Source organism: Pseudophryne corroboree, chromosome 1 (genome assembly GCF_028390025.1).
Source record: "Pseudophryne corroboree isolate aPseCor3 chromosome 1, aPseCor3.hap2, whole genome shotgun sequence".
Lineage (NCBI taxonomy): Eukaryota > Metazoa > Chordata > Amphibia > Anura > Myobatrachidae > Pseudophryne > Pseudophryne corroboree.
Window position 1 is genome coordinate 885344975 of NC_086444.1, and position 27476 is coordinate 885372450.

The 27476-nt window shown below is 43.6% G+C and overlaps 1 protein-coding gene across 3 annotated transcripts in view; it reads left to right on the top strand.

Moving 5' to 3' along the window:
- Window positions 1-27476, top strand: part of GRSF1 (G-rich RNA sequence binding factor 1) — a 134285-nt gene that overhangs the window by 46206 nt on the left and 60603 nt on the right. For all 3 annotated transcript variants that reach the window (XM_063920119.1, XM_063920118.1, XM_063920117.1), the window contains exons 2-6: window positions 12969-13119; window positions 14126-14281; window positions 21507-21695; window positions 24373-24511; window positions 25501-25676. In XM_063920119.1, coding sequence (XP_063776189.1) covers window positions 13050-13119; window positions 14126-14281; window positions 21507-21695; window positions 24373-24511; window positions 25501-25676 — 730 coding nt within the window. In that variant the 5' untranslated portion in view covers window positions 12969-13049. The remainder of the gene's footprint in view (window positions 1-12968; window positions 13120-14125; window positions 14282-21506; window positions 21696-24372; window positions 24512-25500; window positions 25677-27476) is intronic.

The following is a 27476-nucleotide window of genomic DNA, read 5'->3' on the forward strand; positions in this document are numbered from 1 at the left end:
CTGCTAACTTCTCACCTACTAGGGGCTGCAGGTTTGGGATTCAGACTTGGATCCTCCTAACCACGGATGCAAGTCTCAGAGGCTGGGGTGCAGTCACCCAAGGGGAAAACTTCCAGGGAAGGTGGTCAAATCTGGAATCCATCCTTCAGATAAACATTCTGGAACTAAAGGCTGTGTACAATGGTCTTCTACAAGTGGCACATCTTCTGAAAGATCAGGCCATTCAGGTTCAGTCGGACAATGTAACGACAGTAGCCTACATAAACCGACAAGGCGGAACGAAGAGCAGAGCTGCAATTTCAGAGGTAACAAGTCTTATCCTCTGGGCGGAAAAGCACGCGGTGGCGCTATCATCATTCTTCATTCCGGGTGTGGACAACTGGGAAGCGGACTTCCTCAGCAGACACCATCTCCATCCAGGAGAGTGGGGCCTCCACCCGGAGGTGTTCGGAGGTGACAAGTCTTTGGGGCGTACCTCATATAGACATGATGGCCTCCCGCCTCAACAAGAAGTTTTGGAGGTACTGTTCCAGGTCGAGAGACCCACAGGCAGTGGCGGTGAACGCCCTGGTAACGCCGTGTGTGTGTTCCAGTCAGTGTATGTGTTCCCTCCACTTCCACTCATCCCATGGATTCTCAAACTAATAAAAAGAATAGGAGTTCAGGCGATCCTCATTGCTCCAGACTGGCCAAGAAGGGCTTGAAACGCGGATCTTCTGGAGTTACTGCTGGAAGATCCGAGGACCTTCTGCAACATGGGCCGTTCGCTTATCAAGACTACACGGCTACGTTTGACAGCATGGAGGTTGAACGCCAGATCTTAGTTCGGAAGGTCATTCCGAACAAGGTTATTCCTACCCTGATACAGGCTAGGAAAGGAGTAACGTCTAAACATTACCATCAAATTTGGAAAAAGTATGTGTCTTGGTGTGAATCCAAGAAGTTTCCTACGGTGGAGTTTCAACTAGGGCGGTTTCTCCTCTTTCTGCAAGTGTGGATATGGGTCTGCGTTTGGGGTCCATAAAGGTCCAGATTTCGGCCCTATCCATTTTCTTCCAGAAACAGTTAGCTGCCCTCCCTGAGGTTCATACCTTTTTGAAAGGGGTTCTGTACATCCAGCCTCCCTTTGTGGCGCCAACGGCACCCTGGGATCTTAACGTGGTGCTGCAGTTCCTGTAGTCGGATTGGTTCGAACCTTTACAGGAGGTTGATGTCAAATTTCTTACTTGGAAGGCGGTCACACTATTGGCATTGGCATCTGCTAGACGTGTGTCGGAGTTGGGGGCATTGTCCTGCAAGAGCCCCTACTTGATTTTCCATGAAGATAGAGCTGAGCTCAGGACGCGTCGGCAATTTCTTCCGAAGGTTGTCGGCTTTTCATATCGACCAACCTATTGTGGTGCCAGTGGCTACTGACTCCTCAATTACTTCAAAATCTTTGGATGTTGTAAGGGCTTTGAAGATTTATGTGAAGAGAACTTCTCGTCACAGAAAATCGGACGCTCTGTTTGTTTGTCCTTTATGATCCCAAGAAGGTTGGGTGTCCTGCTTCTAAGCAGCCGATTTCTCGCTGGATCAGGTTTACTATCCAGCATGCTTATTCTACGGCAGACTTGCCGTGTCCAAGATTTGTTGAGGCCCACTCTACTCATAAAGGACCTAAAGTTTGGTCAATCTGTTCTGCAGGAGCCTCCCCGCTCTTCCTCCCATACTGGGAGCTTTGGTACATCCCCATAGTACTAATGTGGACCCCAGCATCCTCTAGGACGTAAGAGAAAATAGGATTTTAATTACTTACCGGTAAATCCTTTCTCGTAATCCGTAGAGGATGCTGGGCGCCCGCCCAGCGCTTTGTTTTCCTGCATTTGTTACTTAGTTAAGTGCTGTTGTTCAGCCGTTGCTGACTTGTTTCAAGCTGGTTAGCTTGGTTTTCTGTTAAGTGTGAGCTGGTGTTAATCTCACCACTATCTGTGTATTTCCTACTCTCGAAGTATGTCGTCTCCTCGGGCAACGTTTCTAGACTGGGTCTGGTAGGAGGGGCATAGAGGGAGCAGCCAGCCCACACTATTTAAACTCTTAAAGTGCCAGTGGCTCCTAGTGGACCCATCTATACCCCATGGTACTAATGTGGACCCCAGCATCCTCTATGGACTACGAGAAAAGGATTTACTGGTAGTTAATTAAAATCCTATTTTCTGAAAACAAAGGTAAGAAACTTGGATTATTGTAGTTTATAACAAAAGTTGAGGGTGTGTACTGTCAGAAATTATATGTTGATAATCAGTGTTTCATGTGGCTTATGTTGGTGAAAGAGTTAAAACAAAGATGATGAGATATGGTACCCATCGGTAAATGACCCTGTACCAGTTAATGCAAGGGGCCTTTTTCATTTCCTGATTAATGTATTTGATATGTCCGTGACAATTTTCGGGTTACGCCCGTTACACATACACATTAAATATTTTCAAGATAATAATGATTTTCCTAAAAATTGTACTAAAACAATCTGTGTGGTTTATACTTTATTGTAAAATACTATGGAATAATTATCTGTTGTAGTTTCAGAGACATCAAACATGTATTTTATGTCAGAAATTACCATGTCCTATCCCGGTTACATTTAAACAATGTATTATTTACAGCAAACCACAATGGTGAGGCTTGTTCACACTTAATATTTGTATACACCAGTGGTAGATACAATTGTGGTAAAATTAGCTTTTTTATGTGCATTTTAAATTTGAAGCAATCCAGATGTTTATCACAAAGATTGTATTTGAGAGTTACATCCGCTACTTTGTAATTGCCCAGGAACAGTTTAAAGAGGATATAAGAGGAAAGTAAATGTAATCATCCACTTCAGAAAAAGTGTGACCATAGAAACAATATAAATTTTTTATTTAAGACCATCAATTGCCTCGGATGGTATAGGGCTGCAAAATGTATCCACAAATTGGAAGAACAAAGGTATGTTTCTTTAAACATTTGGATCAAGTTACCAGGTTCAGCTGATTGTTACTCTTATAAGGTGTGTACACACGGTGAGATCCCTGCTATGTTCGATTTTCACTGAGCTTTCCCTTGAACTCCCCCAGAACCCAGGTAGCACAGATAGTCAAAATCGTACATAGACAAAAACTCAAACACAGATAGTCAAAATTTGACTAAGTGCCAATTTTGACTATACTTTGTACTAGATAGTACACTAGATAGTCAAGATTGACTTGCCTGCACAGTCTATCTAGCCTTATGATACCGACCCCACGGGAGCGCACATCGGGATTGAATCTGTATCACAAGCTGCCTAACACCTTGAGATATGCACTAACTTTTCATAAGATTTTGACTATATAGTCAAAATCTTGCAGATTTATCTCACCATATGTACACACCTAGGGTGTGTACACACGGTGAGATCCTTGCTATGGCCGATTTTCACTTGCGATTTTCCCTTGAACTCCCTGGAGCCCAGATAGCACAGATTTTGACTAACTTTTCTTGAGATATGGACTGTGTGTGCTTACGATTTTGGCTTATGTGAGATGTCATTAACATGTGAGATAAACTAGATAGTACAACGATCTAGCAAGGATTGACTTGCCTGCACAATCTATCTTTTCTTGCGATGCCGACCTGGCAGGACAGCGCATCTGGATTGAATCGGGATCGCAAGGTGACTTTCACCTTGCGATCTGCACTAACTTTTCTTGCGATTTTGACTATATAGTCGAAATCGAAAGAAAATATCTCACCGTGTGTGCACACCCTTAGAGTTAAGTCAGAACGCAGTGTGTCATAGTGCAAGTTTCACATACAGAGAGGTCATGGCATTTGTTTGGTAGTCTCCCTGGTCAGAAAACCAAGTGGTTACTATAATAAATATGTAAAGATGGTGCAGCTGCATCCATAATTCATTCTTCACAATCTTATTAACATAACAATAGAATACTGAAAACAAAATACAGGTTGAGTATCCCATATCCGAATATTCCGAAATACAGACTTTTTTGAGTGAGACTGAGATAGTGAAAACTTTGTTTTCTGATGGCTCAATGTACACAAATTTTGTTTAATACACAGTTATTAAAAATATTGTATTAAATGACCTTCAGGCTGTGTGTATAAGGTGTATATGAAACATAAATTAATTGTGTTTATGTACACACACTTTGTTTAATGCACAAAGTTATAAAAAATATTGGCTAAAATGACCTTCAGGCTGTGTGTATAAGGTGCCTGTGTAACATAAATGCATTCTGTGCTTAGATTTAGATCCCATCACCATGATATCTCATTATGGTATGCAATTATTCCAAAATACGGAAAAATCCCATATCCAAAATACCTCTGGTCCCAAGCATTTTGGATAAGGGAGACTCAAGCTGTACCAAATACATTTGGGGGATTAATAGAAGTATGCTTAAAGTTAATTCACTCTTATCTTTGAATTAGTTACCAGATGATAAAATGAATGTGTTTACATTTTCACCCATATACAGGTTGAGTATCCCATATTCGAATATTCGAATAGAGAGATAGTGAAATTTTTGTTTTCTGATGGCTCAATGTACACAAACTTTGTTTAATACACACAGTTATTAAAAAAATATTGTATTCAGTGACCTTCAGGCTGTGTGTATAAGGTGTAAATGAAACAAATGCTATCTCATTATGGTACGCAATTATTCCAAAATACGGAAAATCAGATATCCAAAATACTTCTGGCTTCAAGCATTTTGGATATGGGATACTCAACCTGTATAAAACTCAGTGCTAAAATATATGCAAATTCATACTGCAATATGCACAATACTTTATAAAAAACAAAAACAAATGGTTTTACACAGTCACAAAAGTCATTTGGGATCCAAGCCTTTAAAAAAGGAATTGCGGTCAGCAAAGTTTATTTTTTTTGTGCACATCTGGTGGAGCAGCCCCAAGCTCCAGCCCTTTTGGAAGGAACTCATTACCCTAGCTTCCCAGATTCTCAATCTACAATTGTTCATGACGCAAAGTATATACTGCTTCTTCCTCTCCCTGTTCCAGACTGCACTGAACACACCTTGAAATTGCTACATCATAGGAGCGCTGCGCCAAATTTCCACCTCCTAGAAGCACTCACTGACCCCACGCACCCCCTTCCCCATTATTGCCTCACTCTGTAGCAGGGTCTGGCACGTGTATCAAATGATTTGCATCACGAGCATCCTGAGTAAATCCTCTGTTCTTTCCTGGAGCTCATGACATAATTTTTGGTAGAAATTCGTCCATTGACATCTGGAACTGTTGCATGTCCATTCCTCTCCATGTGGATCTCCTGCCCCTTTCCTATACCTCTTCCTCTTCTTCCTCTTCTTCCTCCCATGAAAAATGTACTGTTGATTTTGTTTCCTGCTTACACTGTTTGTCAGACAAGTGCAATGTGCTTAAAATGTTCTTTTCTCACCATTTCTATGTTATTTTGGTGCATTCAATAAATTATTTTGAAAATAACACATTTACAGAGGGTTTTTAGTTCAGAATGCATCAAATAGCCAATTAATCTTTTCCACTTAACAATGCGTTTCACATATCCTGAGGATTATGGCCAGCGGTATAACACCATGCTGCCCATAATGTTTACTGGCCTTCATTAATTTGATATTACTTAAACCGTACCAGTTAAGTATTGCTGAAACACACAATTTACCCATAGGTATGAACATGTACAGTAATACATTGCAGGAAAGATTGCGGTTTATGATACCTGTATGAATGTGTTGCCTGGCTGTCTTTAGCTATTTGTATTTTGCAGGGAGTGTTAACAATCTCCATATAACGAGCATTGCAAGCCACACTTCTTTGTGGGTTTGATGGTGACATTTAAAAATGCGATATTAGAAACAAAACACAACATGTTATAAACTTAAATATTACAGTTTTAATTCACATTTTGAGGCCAACCCCAGCAAGCATTGGCTGCTTTTAAAAGCACGTAAATTATCCCCTTAGAGTGCATATAGATGTTTGGGGATATAGTTAACGTTCATATTCAGAATGGTATTAAAGGTAGAGTTATCTGAAACCTGGCACACTGACATGTTATACTGGGCATACATGCTACAATTATTTTGCCAAAACGCCTGATATCGGCTGATCAGCCAGAAAATTGCAGTGTGCGGGCGATCGAGCTGGTAATTTCAACTGGTCGGACATGCTGGGTTGTCCAGCATATCCCTCAGATTCGATATTTTGAATGTGTCATGTCGGCCGCATCGGACAGTGTATGCCTTGCCGCGACATACCGATGGACATTTCCTCTGTTCCTTCTCATGGAAAGGAACGGCGAAATGTCTGCTTCCCGGGGTAAAGGGGAGGGATATCCATCCTCTAGGTTGACCACACTTAGGTCGACAGTCACTAGGTCGAGCAGTATTGGTCGACATAGTTTGACATGGTCACTAGGTCGACATGAGTTTTTCACAATTTTTTTTAACCTTTTCATACTTTTGCAATCCATGTGGACTACGATTTAGAATAGTAACCTTGCCCGAACCTGCGAGGGGACACGGCGCACTAATTGGGATTCCCGGTCACACTTTACGAAGAAACCGACACCAAAAGAATAATAAAAAACATGTCGCCCTTTTTCCATGTCGACTTTGTTCATGTCAACCTAATGACCGTGTTGACCTATTTCAGGTGTCAACCTAGTCACTGTTGACCAATAGTGGTCAACCTAATGACTGTCGACCCTATGATCCACACTCAAGGAGCAGAGGGGTTGGAGTGCCGGTATTACAGCCACTACACTGTGAGAGATCTCATAATGTGTGCCTGCGATTTCTCATGCGTCCTAGAGGATGCTGGGGACACCATAAGAACCATGGGGTATAGACTGTATCCGCAGGAGACATGGGCACTTTAAGACTTTGAAGGGGTGTGAACTGGCTCCTCCCTCTATGCCCCTCCTCCAGACTCCAGTTTAGAATCTGTGCCCAGGTAGACTGGATACACACTGAGGAGCTCTACTGAGTTTCTCGGAAAATACTTTTAGGTTTTTTATTTTCAGGGAGCACTGCTGGCAACGGTCTCCCTGCATCGTGGGACTTAGGGGAGAGAAGTCAGACCTACTTCCAGTGAGTTTAAAGGCTCTGCTTCTTGGCTACAGGACACCATTAGCACCTGAGGGTTTGGAACACTAGGTACGCCTAGGGGTTCATTCCCAGAGCCCGCCGTCACCCCCCTTGCAGATCCATAAGTCAGAAGACAGGTGAGTAGAAGAAGATAGAAGACTTCAGTGACGGCTTCTGAGGTACCGCACAGCGATCGCGCTGGGCGCCATGCTCCCACATACATCGGCACTACAGGGTGCAGGGCGCGGGGGGGCGCCGTGGGCAGCATAAAACTCCTCATTTGAGACTGGCAAAGTGTGATTGAAGTGCCTAGGCACTGAATCCTTACCCCCCCCAGTATAATTTGAAAAATAGCGGGGCTGAAGCGCTTTATTATGGGGCGGGGCTTAGCCCACGCAGCTCTCATCAGCGCCATTTTCTCTTCACAGAGCTGCAAGACGCTGGTCCTTCATCACCACTGCTGTACAAGTAACAGGGTGCAAAACGGGGGGGGGGGGGGGGGGGTGGTACAGTTAATTTGGTGCTTCAATAAGTTATTATAGAAGCTGGCAAACTCCTGTGTTTCTCTGACAGGCTTTACTGTGAGTCTGTCCCCTTTTTGCCCAGTGTGTCTGTGGGTGTCGGTACATGTGTGTCGGCATGTCTGAGGCGGAGTGCTCTTCCCAGGAGGAGACTGTGTTAGGGGCAGAAACGGCTGTGGGAGTGACCCTGTCGGCGCCGCCGACTCCTGATTGGGTAAATGCGTTGAATGCTAATGTGGCGCTTATTAATAAGAGATTAGATAAATCTGAGTCTCAGAACCAGACATGGAAGAAATCTGTGGAGGATGTGTTATCACAGGTCCAGACCCCCTCGGGGTCACACAAACGTTCGTTTGCTCAGTTGGCAGATACCGACACGGACACTGACTCCACTGTCGACTATAGTGATACCAGATTAGACCCAAAATTGGCAAAGCGCATTCAGTACATGATTGTGGCAATAAAAGAACAGGGAGGTAGTATGCGATGCAATACAAAAGTTGTGTCTGAATCAAGTCCATTATCAGGGTTCCCCCGTCACAACAGGGAGAAGGCTTTTATTTGAGCCTGTTTGTGGTCCCGAAACCGTACGGCTCGGTCAGACCAATTCTGAACCTAAAGTCCCTAAATCTTTACCTAAGAAAATTCAAATTCAAGATGGAATCTCTCCGAGCAGTGATCTCCAGTCTGGAGGAAGGGGATTTCATGGTGTTAGTCGACATAAAGGATGCCTACTTACACGTCCCCATATATCCTCCGCATCAGGCTTACCTGAGATTTGCTATTCAGGATTGTCATTACCAATTTCAGACGTTGCCGTTTGGTCTGTCCACGGCTTCGAGGATTTTCACCAAGGTAATGGCGGATATTATGGTTCTACTTCGGAAGCAAGGAGTCACAATTATCCCTTACTTGGACGATCTCCTGATAAAGGCGAGATCCAAAGACAAGCTGGAGCAGGACATTGCGCTCTACCTGACAGTTCTGCAACAACATGGTTGGCTCCTAAACTTGCCGAAGTAACAGTTGAATCAGACAAAATGGCTGTTGTTTTTGGGAATTATTCTGGACACAGAATTAGAGTTTTTCTTCCAGAAGAGGAGGCACTGGAAAGTCAGAGTTTGGTCAAACAAATTCTGAAACCAGCGAGAGTATCAATCCATCAATGCACTCGATTGCTGGGGAATATGGTGGCAGCCTACAAGGCCATTCAATTTGGCAGATTCCATGCCAGAATGTTTCAGTGGGACCTTTTGGACAAGTGGTCCGGATCCCATCTGCACATGCACCGGAAAATAATCCTGTCCTCCAAGACCAGAATCTCGCTACTGTGGTGGCTGCACAGCTCTCACCTCCTAGAGTGACGCAGGTTCGGGATCCAGGACTGGATCCTAGTAACCATGGATGCGAGTCTCCGAGGCTGGGGAGCAGTCACACAGGGGGAAACCTTCCAGGGAAAATGGTCAAGCCAGGAAGTTTGTCTACTCATAAACGTTCTAGAGTTAAGGGCCATTTACAACGGCCTTCTTCAAGCGGAACGTCTTCTTCGCAATCTGCCCGTCCTAATATAGTCGGACAATATAACAGCAGTAGCGCACATAAACCGCCAGGGCTGAACAAATCGCAGAGCGGCAATGGCAGAGACCACAAAAGTTCTCCGCTGGGCGGAAAGACATGCAAGCGCTCTGTCAGCAATCTTCATTCCAAGAGTGGACAACTGGGAAGCAGACTTCCTCAGCAGACACGATCTCCATCCAGGAGAGTGGGGTCTTCATCAAGAGGTCTTCACAGAAGTGACAAGTTTTTGGGGAATTCCTCAAATAGACATGATGGCGTCTCGCCTCAACAAGAAACTTCAGAGATATTGTTCCAGGTCGAGGGACCCTCAAGCAATAGCAGTGGACGCGCAGGTGACACCATGGGTGTTTCAGTCGGTGTATGTGTTCCCTCCACTTCCACTCATTCCAAAGGTGCTAAAGATCATAAGAAGAACAAAGGTTCAGACGATCCTCATTGTTCCGGACTGGCCAAGGAGGGCTTGGTATCCAGATCTTCAGGAATTACTCATAAGAGATCCCTGGCTTCTTGCTCTACGAGAGGATCTGTTACAGCAGGGGCCGTGCGTATATCACTGCTTACCGCGGCTACGTTTGACGGCTTGACGGTTGAATGCCGGTTCCTAGCCCGAAAGGGTATTCCCAGTGAAGTCATTCCCACTCTTCTTCAGGCTAGAAAAGGAGTAACGTCTAAACTTTATCACCGTATTTGGAGAAAATGTGTGTCTTGGTGTGACTCCAAGAAGGCTCTTACGAAAGAATTTCAGCTAGGGCGTTTTCTCCATTTCTTGCAAGCAGGTGTGGATGCGGGCCTAAAGTTAGGCTCGATTTAAAGTACAAATTTCGGCCTTATCGGTTTTCTTTCAAAAACAATTGGCCTCCCTTCCAGAAGTTCAGACTTTCGTGAAAGGAGTTTTGCACATCCAACCTCCATTTGTGCCCCCAGTGGCACCGTGGGATCTTAAACGTGGTGTTGCAGTTCCTTCAATCACATTGGTTTGAACCTTTACAGAAGGTGGAGTTGAAATCTCTCACTTGGAAAGTGGTCATGCTATTGGCCTTAGCATCCGCAAGGCGGGTGTCTGAGTTAGCGGCTTTGTCTCACAAGAGCCCTTATTTAATCTTCTATGAAGATAGAGCAGAGTTGAGGACTCGTCAACAATTTCTGCCGAAGGTGGTTTCATCGTTCCACATGAACCAGCCTTTTGTGGTACCGGTGGCTACTGACGCCTTCGCGGAGTCAAAATCTCTCGACGTTGTCAGGGCCTTAAAGATTTATGTCTCCAGAATGGCTCAACTTAGGAAAACGGAAGCTCTGTTTGTTCTGTATGATGACGACAAGATTGGGACGCCTGCTTCCAAGCAGACTATTGCGCGCTGGATCTGTAATACGATTCAGCATGCTCATTCTACGGCTGGATTGTCGTTACCGAAATCGGTGAAGGCCCACTCTACCAGAAAGGTGGGCTCATCCTGGGCGGCTGCCCGGGGGGTCTCGTCGTTACAACTTTGCCGAGCAGCTACTTGGTTGGGTTCAAACACTTTTTTTTTTTGCTAAATTTTACAAGTTTGATACCCTGGCTGATGAGGGCCTCATGTTTGGTCAATCGGTGCTGCAGAGTCATCCGCACTCTGCCGCCCGTTCTGGAGCTTTGGTATAAACCCCATGGTTCTTATGGTGTCCCCAGCATCCTCTAGGACGTATGAGAAAATAGGATTTTAATACCTACTGGTAAATCATTTTTTTCTTAGTCCGTAGAGGATGCTGGGCGCCTGTCCCTGTGCGGACTCTATCTGCAGTTATTAGTTATGTTTACACACGGGTTGTGTTATTTTATAGTCAGCCTGTTGCTGACATTGTTCATGCCGTTGACTGGAGTTCTGTTAAATGCCATGTTGTATGGCGTGTTTGAGGTGGGAGCTGGTATGTATCTCACCTTAGTTTAACAATAAATCCTTTTCCTCGAAATGTCAGTCTCCCTGGGCACAGTTCCTATAACTGGAGTCTGGAGGAGGGGCATAGAGGTAGGAGCCAGTTCACACCCCTTTCAAAGTTTTAAAGTGCCCATGTCTCCTGCGGATCCCGTCTATACCCCATGGTTCTTATGGTGTCCCTAGCATCCTCTACGGACTAAGAGAAAAGGATTTACCGGTAGGTATTAAAATCATATTATCTGCAGTATCCGATAGAATGCCTGTCAGTCTGACAGGCATTTTGTCTGCCTGTGTATTCCCAGCATTAGTAATGTGATTTTAAAGCATTGTAACGGTGTGGCTTTAGAACTGTAAATGTTGATGCCTTACTGTCATGTTTACAGATGTGGATACAATGCCTCCCATTACATTACTACCACATCGATATGTAGATGTTGACATTGGGCCTTATCCAGAGTTGTGTGCAAAGCAAAAAAAGCACACTAATACACTTTCAGACAGAAATGTCTGAAAGTCCCGGCTTTTACCAGGCATTTCAATGCCGGTCGTTTTGCCGGTCCCTGCCTGACCACCATTTCACACAGGCAAGCAAATTACCTGTCAAGAATTTCCACCTGGTAAATTGCGGATCAGCACTGGTATTTGGTCTGTGTGAAAGGGTCACCCTGGGTTGAAAGTCCTGGGAGTTTCAACTCGGGTTGATTCTTTCACACAGAACAAGGACCCGTGTGAATTGTCAAATTGCCGGGTGGCACTTCTTCACCTGGTAATTTCACAATTTGTGTGAAAGGGGTATTATGGGTAAAACCATGTTGCACTGCAGGTGGGGCAGATGTAACGTGCAGAGAGTTAGATTTGGGTGCGGTGTGTTCAAACTGAAATCTAAATTGCAGTGTAAAAACAAAGCAGCCAGTATTTACCCAGTACAGAAACAATATCACCCACCCAAATCTAACTCTCTCTGCACGTTACCTCTGCCCCACCTGCAGTTCAGCATGGTTTTGCCCATTAGTGTGCTTTTTTTGGTTTTGCTAACTCTGAATAACCTCCTCATTGTGTATGTGGATAATAGATACGAATACTGAAACTTTTAATATATTATCCTGTAGCTATCTGGTTTATTCAGTAGGTCTTCATGATCTGTGTGGTGTAAATATAAACAGAATCTAATCTCTGTACATGACCTGGATTTATTGGGGATATATCATACACTTCATAATGTATTTTGGGGGTGAGGTTGGTGGCTGGCATGTTGTCAGTGGGGTCAATTCTATTCAGCGACAGTAGAATAGCGCTAGGAGTTTGTGTGTGTGTATGTATATATGTGTGTATACATATATATATATATATATATATATATATATATATATATATATATATATATATATATATATATATATATATATATATATATATATATATAATGTGTAGTAAATATTCAGCGGCACTCAGTCTGTTCAGTAGTCAAAACTTGTATTAAAGATTACTGCATAATCCAATATATATATAAATATTTTGGGCCTACCCTACATACTTAGGTTCAGTTATGTGGTGTATAGTGCTTCTGTTCACGTTTTATGGTTGCCAGCCACTAGCATGGTTTTCCTGTCTCTTTGACCATAGATAAATGTTATTTGTTCCTGGACCACCAGCTCGAGCCACACAGTGTGGGAACCATTGGTCTGTACTACATTTTTTTTTTATTTTTTTTGTGTGTTGCCAATGACCTTCAGTTTCTCAGGATATGAAAATTAAGTTTTTAAATGTATCTTACTGGCATGGACTTAATTGTAATAAACTGTATAACTGCACCACTTAGTGTTCTTCTTTCCTCTTGTCAGGAACAGACCAGTTCATATGCAAACGAATATCCTGCCTTACCAGAGTATGAAACAGAGGTTATAGGCAAAGAACGAAGCGAGATGTTCATTGTGCGTGCTAGAGGATTGCCATGGTCTTGCACTGCTGAAGATGTGCTGAATTTTTTCTCTGGTATGTCCTTCCACTCTGGTAATATGGGGCAAGTAATTGATATAGAAGTTAAAATTAGCACATGGACCATTGAAAAGTTTAGTAGAATAGGTATGTACCGTGGAAGTTGTGTGAATACTTATATAGATGACTGTGAAAGAGCTCTTATTTCCAGCACTCTGATATGAATAGTTTTCAGCATGTCTTTTTTCACAGCAGTGCCCCCTCATTCATGCCAGAGAGTGACAAAGGGAATAGATTTTGCAGTTATTCATAAACTACTGAAGATACTTTTTCTGCTTTATTCCTTTATATCGGCTGTTGACTGCACTGTACTCCATAGTACACCCAACAGCACTCTTGCTCTATGTAGTACCACATAGACACATACAAAATTATCTTGCAAAACATATCTGTGTGATAACTTTCCTGTTACTAAAGAGAGACCAATTAAAGTATACCAAAACATAAGCTAGTTAAATGATTGAGGTACTGTATGTGTGACGTACATATCACTTCGGAAAGGGCAAGCATGTGGGAATCGGTCATTGAGGGAATACAAATACAAAGTATACGAGAAGTTTTTTATGCACTTGTTATTTTGTCCAAAACTACTACCTCTTGTATGAGGCGTAAAAACACATAAGATATATTTGGCCTATTAATCCCATACTGGTCCTGTGATCATTGTAGCCTAAAAAACAGGCAAGATAAATCTGTTCCTTTCCTCCTTCATTTGAGTCATATATTTTTTTTAAGCATAAAAGGATCTTGGTCATTGGCAGACTTATAAAATAGGTTTTACACAATGACCTATTAAGTTGTAAACTAGTTATAAATATACTAAATACTGGGCGTATTAAAGCTACCAATGACGGGCAGCCTCCAGCTATGGTGCATTGAATTCCTGCAATTACATGTCCAACAACTGCTACGGAAGCAAAATTTGCTCATCCTTTTGGTATAATTATATTTTGTAGCATTTTACCTTACCTTGTGAACATTGAGCCACCATTTCACTCTCCAGGTTGCAATATACGGAACGGGGAAGATGGAGTGCATTTCATGTTTAACAGAGATGGCAAACCACGAGGAGATGCAGTCATAGAGCTTGAGACAGCAGATGACTTGGCAAAAGCTTTAGAACAGCACAAAAGGTACTTGGGGCAGCGCTATGTAGAAGGTGAGCAAGCTAACTTACTTATTATATGCTGGTGTAGTAAATGTATCAGATTTGTTAGTCTTCATCCCCCTAAACCTAAATATATGTATTAAAGGAGAAATACGATCAGCTGTGGTTAGCAACTGCCACATTCTAGTGCTTCCAGCAGTCATTTAAAAGGGGCGGGTCAGCATGCCATTGCTGACTCTGATCAGTTAGCCTAAGCAGCATCCGCTCACCTGCCGCTAATCCCTGAGGTGATATACCCCAATGCTCCTTTTAAAGGTCTGCAGAAGAGATTTCATTTTTGTGACAATTAGCCTTACTTAATAAATGTTTTTGCCATAAAATTAGTGCATAGATCTAAATCTGAATAAGCTACATTTTCTCCCTTCTCACATTGTGAGTCATTAAGTCAAGTCCTTCCGAGCTGTGCAGTCTACTGTGTTCCATCATGGGCTTTCCAGAATGTATATTTCTCAAAATGGGACAAATTGTCCCATAAATTGGTCTGGACAGCAGATAATCTGTTGACAAAAAATGTTTGTTCCCCTTTTAGACAGCAGAGCTGTAAAATCTATGGCTTGCTGGTCAAAACATTTATTTGTACAATGCTTTGAGTTTGGGAGCATTAGCCATCACAGGGTTTCAATCTAGCTAGACTCTTGTGTCATTGGGGTAATTCAGAGTTGTTAATTCAGGAGCAAATTTATTAGCAGTTGGGCAAAACCATGTGCACTGCAGGTGTGGCAGATATACTGTAACATTTGCAGAGAGAGTTAGATTTAGGTGGGTTATTTTATTTCTGTGCAGGGTAAATACCGGCTGCTTTATTTTTACACTGCAATTTAGATTTCAGTTTGAACACACCCCACCCAAATCTAACTCTCTCTGCACATGTTATATCTGTCCCCCCTGCAGTGCACATGGTTTTGCTCAATTGCTAAAAAAATTCCTGCTGCGATCAACTTGGAATTACCCCAATTGTCATTTGAATTGCTAAAATAGCTGGCTGTCATTTCTGTGATGGGCTTTTCACTAAGGTGTATCTGATGTGTGACTTATCTTCTAGCACTGCACCCACTAGAGATCATTTTCTGGAGATGAGTGACTTTTAGTGGTCAATCCAATCATATGAAAAGTTTCTATGCTGTCAACAGCTCTGAATCTGGAGCCCATTGCCCGAAATATAATTTTCATCAGGTGGCTGTATTGGTCATACAAGTCAACTAAGTGGCTGCTGTTCATCAGCACTTTTCCCTCTTAAGCATGTAAAGGCCATCCCAAAGTATCATCTCTATACTGATGGAAAAAGAGTATAATTTTGTACTGTATACTGTCATCCAACAAGTGCTCCCCGCCTTCTCCTTGTTTGACCAACAATAACCTGGGAATGATGGAAGCTATGGGAAGTAATAAGACTGGAAAAGGAATTATTTTACTAAAATTGTATAGCTTTGTCGTTGTAGGGTTTCATCCCAAGTCATTTTACTCATCTATATATACTTTTGCAGAAAGTATTGAATCACAATGCGAAATCCCTTATTTTGAAGAAAGGGGGGAGTTTGTCTAGTGACATTTCATTTCTGCTTACTGCATGCTGTAGACAAAATACATTCGGTATACTTAAGAACTATAGAATTATTATTTCTCTATCGTCCTAGTGGATGCTGGGGTTCCTGAAAGGACCATGGGGAATAGCGGCTCCGCAGGAGACAGGGCACAAAAAGTAAAGCTTTAGGATCAGGTGGTGTGCACTGGCTCCTCCCCCTATGACCCTCCTCCAAGCCAGTTAGATTTTGTGCCCGGCCGAGAAGGGTGCAATCTAGGTGGCTCTCCTAAAGAGCTGCTTAGGAAAGTTTAGCTTAGGTTTTTTATTTTACAGTGAGTCCTGCTGGCAACAGGATCACTGCAACGAGGGACTTAGGGGAGAAGAAGTGAACTCACCTGCGTGCAGGATGGATTGGCTTCTTGGCTACTGGACATCAGCTCCAGAGGGACGATCACAGGTACAGCCTGGATGGTCACCGGAGCCTTGCCGCCGGCCCCCTTGCAGATGCTGAAGTAAGAAGAGGTCCAGAATCGGCGGCAGAAGACTCCTCAGTCTTCTAAAGGTAGCGCACAGCACTGCAGCTGTGCGCCATTTTCCTCTCAGCACACTTCACACGGCAGTCACTGAGGGTGCAGGGCGCTGGGAGGGGGGCGCCCTGGGAGGCAAATGAATACCTATTTTGGCTAAAAATACCTCACATATAGCCTCCGGAGGCTATATGGAGATATTTAACCCCTGCCAGAATCCGTTAAGAGCGGGAGACGAGGCCGCCGAAAAAGGGGCGGGGCCTATCTCCTCAGCACACAGCGCCATTTTCCCTCACAGAAAGGCTGGAGGGAAGGCTCCCAAGCTCTCCCCTGCACTGCACTACAGAAACAGGGTTAAAACAGAGAGGGGGGGCACTAATTTGGCGATATGCTTATATATATATTAAGATGCTATAAGGGAAAACACTTATATAAGGTTGTCCCTATATAATTATAGCGTTTTTGGTGTGTGCTGGCAAACTCTCCCTCTGTCTCTCCAAAGGGCTAGTGGGTCCTGTCCTCTATCAGAGCATTCCCTGTGTGTGTGCTGTGTGTCGGTACGTGTGTGTCGACAGGTAGGAGGACGATGTTGGTGAGGAGGCGGAGCAATTGCCTGTAATGGTGATGTCACTCTCTAGGGAGTCGACACCGGAATGGATGGCTTATTTAGGAAATTACGTGATAATGTCAACACGCTGCAAGGTCGGTTGACGACATGAGACGGCCGACAAACAATTAGTACGGTCCAGACGTCTCAAAAACACAGTCAAGGGTTTTAAAACGCCCGTTTACTTTAGTCGGTCGACACAGACACAGACAGGGACACTGAATCCAGTGTCGACGGTGAATAAACAAACGTATTCCTTATTAGGGCCACACGTTAAAGGCAATGAAGGAGGTGTTACGTATTTCTGATACTACAAGTACCACAAAAGAGGGTATTATGTGGGATGTGAAAAAACTACCATAGTTTTTCCTGAATCAGATAAATTAAATAAAGTGTGTGATGATGCGTGGGTTCCCCCCGATAGAAAATTATGGGCGGTATACCCTTTCCCGCCAGAAGTTAGGGCGCGTTGGGAAACACCCCTTAAGGTGGATAAGGCGCTCACACGCTTATCAAAACAAGTGGCGGTACCGTCTATAGATAGGGCCGTCCTCAAGGACCAGCTGACAAGGCTGGAAAATATAATAAAAAGTATATACACACATACTGGTGTTATACTGCGGCCAGCGATCGCCTCAGCCTGGATGTGCAGAGCTAGGGTGGCTTGGTCGGATTCCCTGACTAAAAATATTGATACCCTTGACAGGGACAGTATTTTATTGACTATAGAGCATTTCTATATATGCGAGATGCACAGAGGGATATTTGCACTCTGGCATCATGAATAAACGCGATGTCCATAACTGCCAGAAGATGTTATGGACACGACAGTGGTCAGGTGATGCAGATTCCAAACGGCACAGTATGGCCGTATAAAGGAAGAGGACTTGTTTGGGGTCGGTCCATCGGACCTGGTGGTCACGGCAACTGCTGGAAAATCCACCGTTTTTTACCCTAAGTCACATCTCTGCAGAAAAAGACACCGTCTTTTCAGCCTCAGTCCTCTCGTCCCTATAAGATCATATCTGCCCAGGGATAGAGGAAAGGGAAGAAGACTGCAACAGGCAGCCTATTCCCAGGAACAGAAGCGTTCCACCGCGTCTGACAAGTTCTGAGCATGGCGCTGAGACCGTACAGGACCCCTGGATCCTACAAGTAGTATCCCGGGGGTACAGATGGGAATGTCGAGACGTTTCCCCTTCGCAGGCTCCTGAAGTCTGCTTTACCAAGTCTCCCTCCGACAAGGAGGTAGTATGGGAAAAAATTCACAAGCTGTGTTCCCAGCAGGTGACAATTAAATTACCCCTCCTACTACAGAAAAGGGGTATTATTCCACACTATATTGTGGTACTGAAGCCAGAAGGCTAGGTGAGACTTATTCTAAAAATTTTTTTTGAACACTTACAAAGGTTCAAATTAAGATGAAGTCACTCAGAGCAGTGATAACGAACCAGGAAGAAGGGGACTATATAGTGTCCCGGGACATCAGGGATGCTTACCTCTATGTCCCAAATTTGCCCTTCTCACTAAGGGTACCTCAGGTTCGTGGTGCAGAACTGTCACTATCAGTTTCAGACGCTGCCGTTTGGATTGTCCACGGCACCCCGGGGTCTTTACCAAGGTAATGGCCGAATTGATGATTCTTCTTCGAAGAAAAGGCGTCTTAATTATCCCTTACTTGGACGATCTCCTGATAGGGGCATAGTCCAGGGAACAGTTGGAGGTCGGAGTAGCACTATCTCGGCTACTGCTACAATCAGCACGGGTGGATTCTAAATATTCCAAAATCGCAGCTGATCCCGACGACACGTCTGCTGTGCCTAGGGATGATTCTGGACACAGTCCAGAAAAAGGTGTTTCTCCCGGAAGAGAAAGCCAGGGAGTTATCCGAGCAAGTCAGGAACCTCCTAAAAACAGTGCATCATTGCACAAGGGTCCTGGTAAAAATGGTGGCTTCCTACGAAGCAATTCCATTCGGCAGATTTCACGTAAGAACTTTTCAGTGGGATCTGCTGGACAAATGGTCCGGATCGTATCTTCAGATGCATCAGCGGATAACCCAATATCCAAGGACAAGGGTGTCTCTCCTGTGGTGGTTATAGAGTGCTCATCTTCTAGAGGGCCGCAGATTCGGCATTCAGGATTGGATGCTGGTAACCACGGAGCCCAGCCTGAGAGGCTGGGGAGCAGTCACACAAGGGAAAAATTTCCAGGGAGTGTGATCAAGTATGGAGACTTTTCTCCACATAAATATACTGGAGCTAAGGGTAAATTTATAATGCTCTAAGCTTAGCAAGACCTCTGCTTCAAGGTCAGCCGGTATTGATCCAGGGGGAAAAACATCACGGCAGTCGCCCACGTAAACAGACAGGGCGACACAAGAAGCAGGAGGGCAATGGCAGAAACTGCAAGGACTTTTCGCTGGGCGGAAAATCATGTGATAACACTGTCAGCAGTTTTTCATCCCGGGAATGGAAACTGGGAAGCAGACTTCCTCAGCACGACCTCCACCCGGGAGAGTGGAAACTTCATTGAGAAGTTTTTTCCACATGATTGTAAACCGTTGGGAAATACCAAAGGTGGACATGATGGCGTCCCGTCTGAACAAAAAACGGGACAGGTATTGCGCCAGGTCAAGGGACCCTCAGGCAATAGATGTGGACGTTCTGGTAACACCGTGGGTGTACCAGTCGGTGTATGTGTTCCCTCCTCTGCTTCTCATACCTAAGGTGCTGAGAATTATAAGACGTAGAGGAGTAAGAACTATACTCATGGCTCCGGATTGGCCAAGAAGGACTTGGTACCCGGAACTTCAAGAGATGCTTACAGAGGTCTTATGGCCTCTGCCGCTAAGAAGGGACTTGCTTCAGCAAGTACCATGTCTGTTCCAAGACTTACCGCAGCTGCGTTTGTCGGCATGGCGATGGAAAGCCGGATCCTAAGGGAAAAAAGGCATTCCGGAAGAGGTCATTCCTACCCTGGTCAAAGCCAGAAAGGAGGTGACCGCACAACATTATCACCACGTGTGGCGAAAATTTGTTGCGTGGTGTGAGGCCAGGAAGGCCCCACAAAGAAATTTCAACTCGGTCGTTTCCTGCATTTCCTGCAAACAGGAGTGTCTATGGGCCTCAAATTGGGGTCCATTAAGGTTCAAATTCGGCCCTGTAAATTTTCTTCCAGAAAGAATTGGCTTCAGTTCCTGAAGTCCAGAAGTTTGTCAAGGGAGTATTGCATATACAAACCCCTTTTTTGTGCCTCCAGTGGCACTGTGGGATCTCAACGTAGTTCTGGGATTTCTCAAATCACATTGGTTTAAAACCAGTCAAATATGTGGATTTGCAGCATCTCACATAAAAAGTGACCATGCTCTTGGCCCTGGCCTGGACCAGGCGAGTGTCAAATTGGTGGTTTTTTCTCAAAAAAGCCCATATCTGTTTGTCCATTCGGACAGGGCAGAGCTGCGGACTCGTCCCCAGTTCTCTCCCTAAGGTGGTGTCAGTGTTTCACCTGAACCAGCTTATTGTGGTGCCTTGCACCTACTAGGGACTTGGAGGACTCCAAGTTGCTAGAAGTTGTCAGGGCCCTGAAAATATATTCCAGGACAGCTGGAGTCAGAAAATCTGACTCGCTGTTTATACTGTATGCACCCAACAAGTTGGGTGCGCCTGCTTCTAAGCAGTCGATTGCTCGTTGGATTTGTAACACAATTCAACTTGCACATTCTGAGGCAGGCCTGCCACAGTCTAAATCGGTTAAGGCCCATTCCACAAGGAAGGTGGGCTCATCTTGGGCGGCTGCCCGAGAGGTCTCGGCATTACAACTCTGCCGAGCAGCTACGTGGTCAGGGGAGAACACGTTTGTAAAATTCTACAAATTTGATATCCTGGCAAAAGAGGACCTGGAGTTCTCTCATTCGGTGCTGCAGAGTCATCCGCACTCTCCCGCCCGTTTGGGAGCTTTGGTATAATCCCCATGGTCCTTTCAGGAACCCCAGCATCCACTAGGACGATAGAGAAAATAAGAATTTACTTACCGATAATTCTATTTCTCGGAGTCCGTAGTGGATGCTGGGCGCCCCTCCCAAGTGCGGATTATCTGCAATACTTGTACATAGTTACAAAAATCGGGTTATTATTGTTGTGAGCCATCTTTTCAGAGGCTCCGCTGTTATCATACTGTTAACTGGGTTTAGATCACAAGTTGTACGGTGTGATTGGTGTGGCTGGTATGAGTCTTACCCGGGATTCAAAATTCCTCCCTTATTGTGTACGCTCGTCCGGGCACAGTACCTAACTGGCTTGGAGGAGGGTCATAGGGGGAGGAGCCAGTGCACACCACCTGATCCTAAAGCTTTACTTTTTGTGCCCTGTCTCCTGCGGAGCCGCTATTCCCCATGGTCCTTTCAGGAACCCCAGCATCCACTACGGACTCCGAGAAATAGAATTATCGGTAAGTAAATACTTATTTTTTTTTTCCTCGTACATACCTTAAATATTGCAGCACATACATATATATAACTTTGAAAATACGGATATTAATAGCATAATTTCTGTTTTGCAGTGTTTGAAATGAGCCCGAAAGATGCAGAGTCACTGTTACAAAGACTGCAAGCTGTCATGTCACCCACTACTCAGTCCTCTCTATCACAGTCTGGACAGTCCATGTCTGTAACGCCAAATGACAGCACGGTGCGGCTACGTGGTCTTCCATATAGCTGTAGTGAACAGGACATAGTCAATTTCTTTTCAGGTTATTTTTTTTATTTATTTTTATTTTAAACCATATAATTGACATTGTTACAGTTAAGATATTTGTATGTGTTCTAAGAACATCTCTATTCATACAGCAATTGCCTTTTGATTATGAGAACAGCTGACTGCTGTGCACAGGCTTATTTCTCAGGATTAAAAGCAAATAGTGACGGAATCATTTGAATTCAAAGTGTAAATAGAATACCTTCTCCAAGTTTAGATATACAAGATAGGGGGAATAGGGGTTCTGCGCTCAAATAAGGGTGCCTGTCAAGTGACACTATTGCTGCTGTGAGGAACGAGGTATACTCCCAAAATACCTCAGTAGGTTACCAGTAGATATATTATAGGTAATCTATATACATGCAAAGGGTTGTGGATCCTCTAGCGCAAAAGGGGTATTATAAAGGACAATTAACACTTATTTTTCTAACAGTAATTTTATTTTCTAAAAAAGTTCATGGATAATATACACATGGTAATCAATGGTTTAAAATGAACATGGGGTCATATGTACGCTATAACTGATAAACCTAATACTGGTATACAAACATTTAGACAACATATAACATAGAAGGAATAGAATATGTGAGGTTGAAAGTGAAATTAGAGATGATGTTCAATAGTTCTTGCAAATTTTAGTGATGGTTGCAAGTCTCCTCTGGGTTAAGAATACGCTTTAGTGGCATTTTACTTCTTACCCCTTAGTGTATCTGTTGGGGGAATTTTTCTTTCCTCAAGATCATTCTTCAAACCGTGGAAGTAAACACATCCACATGTAATTTATGGAAGCACGCAGGAAAAGTAGAATCATGTATAAGATGGAGATGACCGATAACCGCCCTCTCCAACAGGGCTCTCCAGTGACGTGATTCTGTCTGACGTCTGGAGTGTGAAGTAAACACCGTAACGGCGAGAAGGTGGAGATGCCGGTGGCGATGCTGCGCCGTTAAAACTGCCGGTCACACAGCGCGCACAGTTACTATTGCCATTCAAATTCCCCCAACAGATACACTAAGGGGTAAGAAGTAAAACGCCACTAAAGCGTATTCTTAACCCAGAGGAGACTTGCAACCATCACTAAAATTTGCAAGAACTATTGGATATCATCTCTAATTTCACTTTCAACCTCACATATTCCTTCTATGTTATATGTTGTCTAAATGTTTGTATACCGGTATTAGATTTATCAGTTATAGCGTACATATGACACCATATTCATTTTAAACCATTGATTACCATGTGTATATTATCCATGAACTTTTTTAGAAAATAAAATTACTGTTAGAAAAATAAGTGTTAATTGTCCTTCTATAATACCACTTTTGCACTAGAGGATCCACAACCCTTTGCACTTCTCCAAGTTTAGTCTTTCCAGTGGGTGTGTTTTTTTATTTTTTTATTTTAACCAAAAGAAAAGCACAAAGGCTTTAAAAGGGTCAGTGATTCTGTAGAGAGATGCTTTCGGAATTTCACATGGTTGTTCTACCTGGACAGACGTGGGGATAGTAGCAGGGCTGTGGAGTCTGTCCACCAAACCTTAGACTATTCTAGTACTACTGTTTGACTCAATCATTAATGGTAAATATACTGTATATTATAACTAACAAATTTACTGTAGTAAAAATTCCAGCTGACTTAGCGTTGAGGCAAATTGGGTTCAATTTGCACCTGAAAACCCATATTGTGTTGCAGGGGGAATATAAAAAATGCACACACAATATAATGTAGTTTGATGTGGTGGTGCAGACTAGCCTAACTCTATAATGCAGTGTAAAAATAGAGCTGAGCGCTATGTGCATGCAGCATGTAAAACTATGCAGTATTATCATTGCAAGCAAAAATAAATATGCATTTGCACACCTTGCTACACAGTTTGTTCAAAAAGTGCAACTTGCACCAAATCAGGGCCAACATTAGTACACAGCCTATCCCCTGTATTGCTACCAACACGCCTGTACATGTATTAATGCCAGCGCTGATATTTATACTTTGAAGCTGGAGTCGGTACATTTTTTCCAGCTCAACCCAAAATAGTCTTAGGGGGGAATTCAAATGTTATCGCACCCCCGATCTCCCGTCTAGAGTGACGAAGCGATATTCAAATGCCCCCACTTATCGCGCTGATCGCCTCTATTATACTCTGGTTTAGGCGCGCAAAGCACCTAAACCCGTTTTAAAGTAATGGGTGCGAGCGTGAAAAGACCTGTTTGAGTGTACAAACGGGTCTCTCTACGTGCATTTTAGTTCGCTACCGCAGGGGATAGTGAGCTGAAATGAACTTGTCATGCCTGTCTGCAGTAACATTAGAATACTGCCAGCAGACGGTAGGGGGCGGAGATTTGAATCTTGCCCTTTGACTCCAAAGCCCTGAACAGTAGAGTGTGTTACTTCCTCCTTTTTCTGTTCCATCATTCACCTTTTGAGGGCACTTGTCACGTTTTCATACAGCTCAGATCACTATGATTCCACATCTGTCCTCCTTCACCTGCTGAAAATGTGGAATGGGGGAAAAAAAACAAATATGTATGTTTACATGTAGCGTAATTTTGCTCTGAAAAGTAACTGCAAAGTATAGAAATGTCTGTGCATGTAATTCTTAAGAATTTAAGTCGTGTCCCCCCCCCCCCCCCCCATTATGTTTTTTTTTTCTTATATAATTTGTGTTCTCGCAGGTCTGACCATAGCCAATGAAGGCATAAATTTTGTCTTTGACCAGAGGGGACGTAAGTCAGGGGAGGCATTTGTACAGTTTATTTCTCAAGAACACGCAGATCAGGCACTTTTGAGACACAAGCAGGAAATAGGAAGCAGGTAAGAGTCAGATGCTGCCAGTGTTTGCTGAATTTAGAAGAGTCAAAAACCTGCCATTGTACTAAAAGCCTGTAAGCTTGGGTACTGGGAGATTCCTTGTGGCCATACGCCGCTGCATCACAGTCGGTATCAGTCAGTAGGTCTGAGTACATACTGAACTTAGAAAGAAGGTCGCACAAGTCACCAAAATTTTTTCAAAAGAGAGTACCATTTATTGTATTTGTATAGATAATCTTTGGCGTGTGGTGCTACCGAAGGCCAAGTAGAATTGTATGCACAAAGAGAGAACAGAGTTGCCTCAAAGTGGTGCACAATAAAGAATTATGTAAATTAAAGGTTTAACATTTTGTATAAGCTATTAAGTTTTGGTTCTTGAATGCAAATCCGGTCTTTGTAAAAGTTATATCAAGGTACTGCTAGAGTACAGATAATTGTAACGCGAATAGCAGGCGATACTTTCTACCTGCACTCTAGTTAACGGCCAGTGTGTTACTCATTCTATTTGTGTATAGCAGGGGTAGGCAACCTGTGGAACTGCATTGCTTGTTAGTACAGCATGTGATGTGTCGTTCCACAGCTGCTGGAGTATCATAGGTTACCTTCCTCTGGTGTATACGATTTAGATCCTTTCAGGAAGATAACAGCTGCCAATATTTTTATCTAGCTCACCAGCAATGCACCAGTGAAGTGGTTATACGAAAAATCATGTCTTAAAAGTTTGGCTGAAATTGTCAGAAATAACAATGTACTGTGTACTGTGCTCTGCTGCACATACACAGTTAAAATCTGTTCAGGTAAATGTTCATGTCATGAAATATGCCAGGTTTTCATATAATAATTTGTCAGTGCATAGATAACGATGTATAGAGAACAGCGTAAACCCATTTAAAATGGCTGTAGTCCTTAAAGAGCAAACCATCCTTGAATCGGAGCTTGTAGGGCCTCTTGCCTTGGACTTAACCTTTTTTACAATTTGTCTCCATTTTTAGGTACATTGAAATCTTCACAAGCCGGAGAAGTGAAAGTCAGAGTGCTAATTTTCCTGTTAGAAGAAGAAAAGCGTTTGATCCAACCATGAAAGACCTTTACGACCCAAACAATCCTCATAGTAATGAAAATAAAGACAGACAAGCTGATTTATCAAGTGAGAACAATCACATGAATGGTGAGACACTTCTTTTTTCTAATAAATGAGTGACGTGGCTTAATTTAACCTCTAGAATGCCAAGTACACGCACTGCATGTTAAAAGTGCAGAATGCAAAGCAATAAATTAGGACCGCAGATTCACATTCCCACACATCTCTTGCTGATCAGTTTTGTTTTTTTGCCCTACCTTATGAATGATTCCCCCTCCTACAATATAATAGAGAAATTGTTGTTAATATTTATTGTAATACCTTTTTCTGCTGCACTTTCATACCATGATCACTCCATTCATTGCTTCCACTTATCCTGGAGCTCAGAGAGGATTCCTCAAGCAATTACCAATAATGACTGGGGCGTGGGTAGGGTGGGCAATGTATGAATAGATGGAAGAAACAAAATAAACCAAATTAATGACACATACAAAATAATTTGCCACTTTAGGATGTCACTCTTTTATATTTAATCCTCCCTTGTAGCAAATGAGTGGACCTCTATTGATGATCACTGTCTGGAGCAGTTTGAAGACTGATTAATCCAATACAGATTGATGTCTACCCTATGTCCACATGAACACCAAACCACTACTACAAAGTGACCAGTATTGCCCATCTGCCAACAGCAATGCCATGATCAACACACATGCATAACATCTCTTTTATTTGGCTGAGACGCTCATGTTACTAGTACAAGTGTTCGCGGCTCAGTATGTGCTTGTAGTTTTTCTGGTCTTTCTCTCGTATATTTTGTTTTGTATTTTTCTCTGACGTCCTAGTGGATGCTGGGAACTCCGTAAGGACCATGGGGAATAGCGGCTCCGCAGGAGACTGGGCACAAAAAGTAAAAGCTTTAGACTAGCTGGTGTGCACTGGCTCCTCCCCCTATGACCCTCCTCCAAGCCTCAGTTAGATTTTTGTGCCCGAACGAGAAGGGTGCAAGCTAGGTGGCTCTCCTGAGCTGCTTAGAAGTAAAAGTTTAAAGGACGATCACAGATTCAGCCTGGATGGGTCCCGGAGCCGCGCCGCCGGCCCCCTTACAGAGCCAGAAGAGCGTAGAGGTCCGGAGAAAGCGGCGGCAGAAGACGTTCCTGTCTTCAAATAAGGTAGCGCACAGCACTGCAGCTGTGCGCCATTGCTCTCAGCACACTTCACACTCCGGTCACTGAGGGTGCAGGGCGCTGGGGGGGAGCGCCCTGAGACGCAATAAAAATGATATAAAAACCTTATATGGCTAAATAAAATGCATCACATATAGCTCCTGGGCTATATGGATGCATTTATCCCCTGCCTGTTTCCTGAAAAAAGCGGGAGAAAAGGCCGCCGTGAAGGGGGCGGAGCCTTTCTCCTCAGCACACAAGCGCCATTTTCTTTCACAGCTCCGCTGGAAGGACGGCTCCCTGACTCTCCCCTGCAGTCCTGCACTACAGAAACAGGGTAAAACAGAGAGGGGGGCACTATTGGCAGCTAATATATAAATACAGCAGCTATAACAGGGAGTAACACTTATATAAGGTTATCCCTGTATATATATAGCGCTCTGGTGTGTGCTGGCAAACTCTCCCTCTGTCTCCCCAAAGGGCTAGTGGGGTCCTGTCCTCTATCAGAGCATTCCCTGTGTGTGTGCTGGGTGTCGGTACGATTGTGTCGACACGTATGAGGAGGAAAATGATGTGGAAGCAGAGCAATTGCCTGTGTTAGTGATGTCACCCCCTAGGGAGTCGACACCTGACTGGATGGTAGTAATTAAAGAATTACGTGACAATGTCAGCACTTTGCAAAAAACTGTTGACGACATGAGACAGCCGACAAATCAATTAGTGC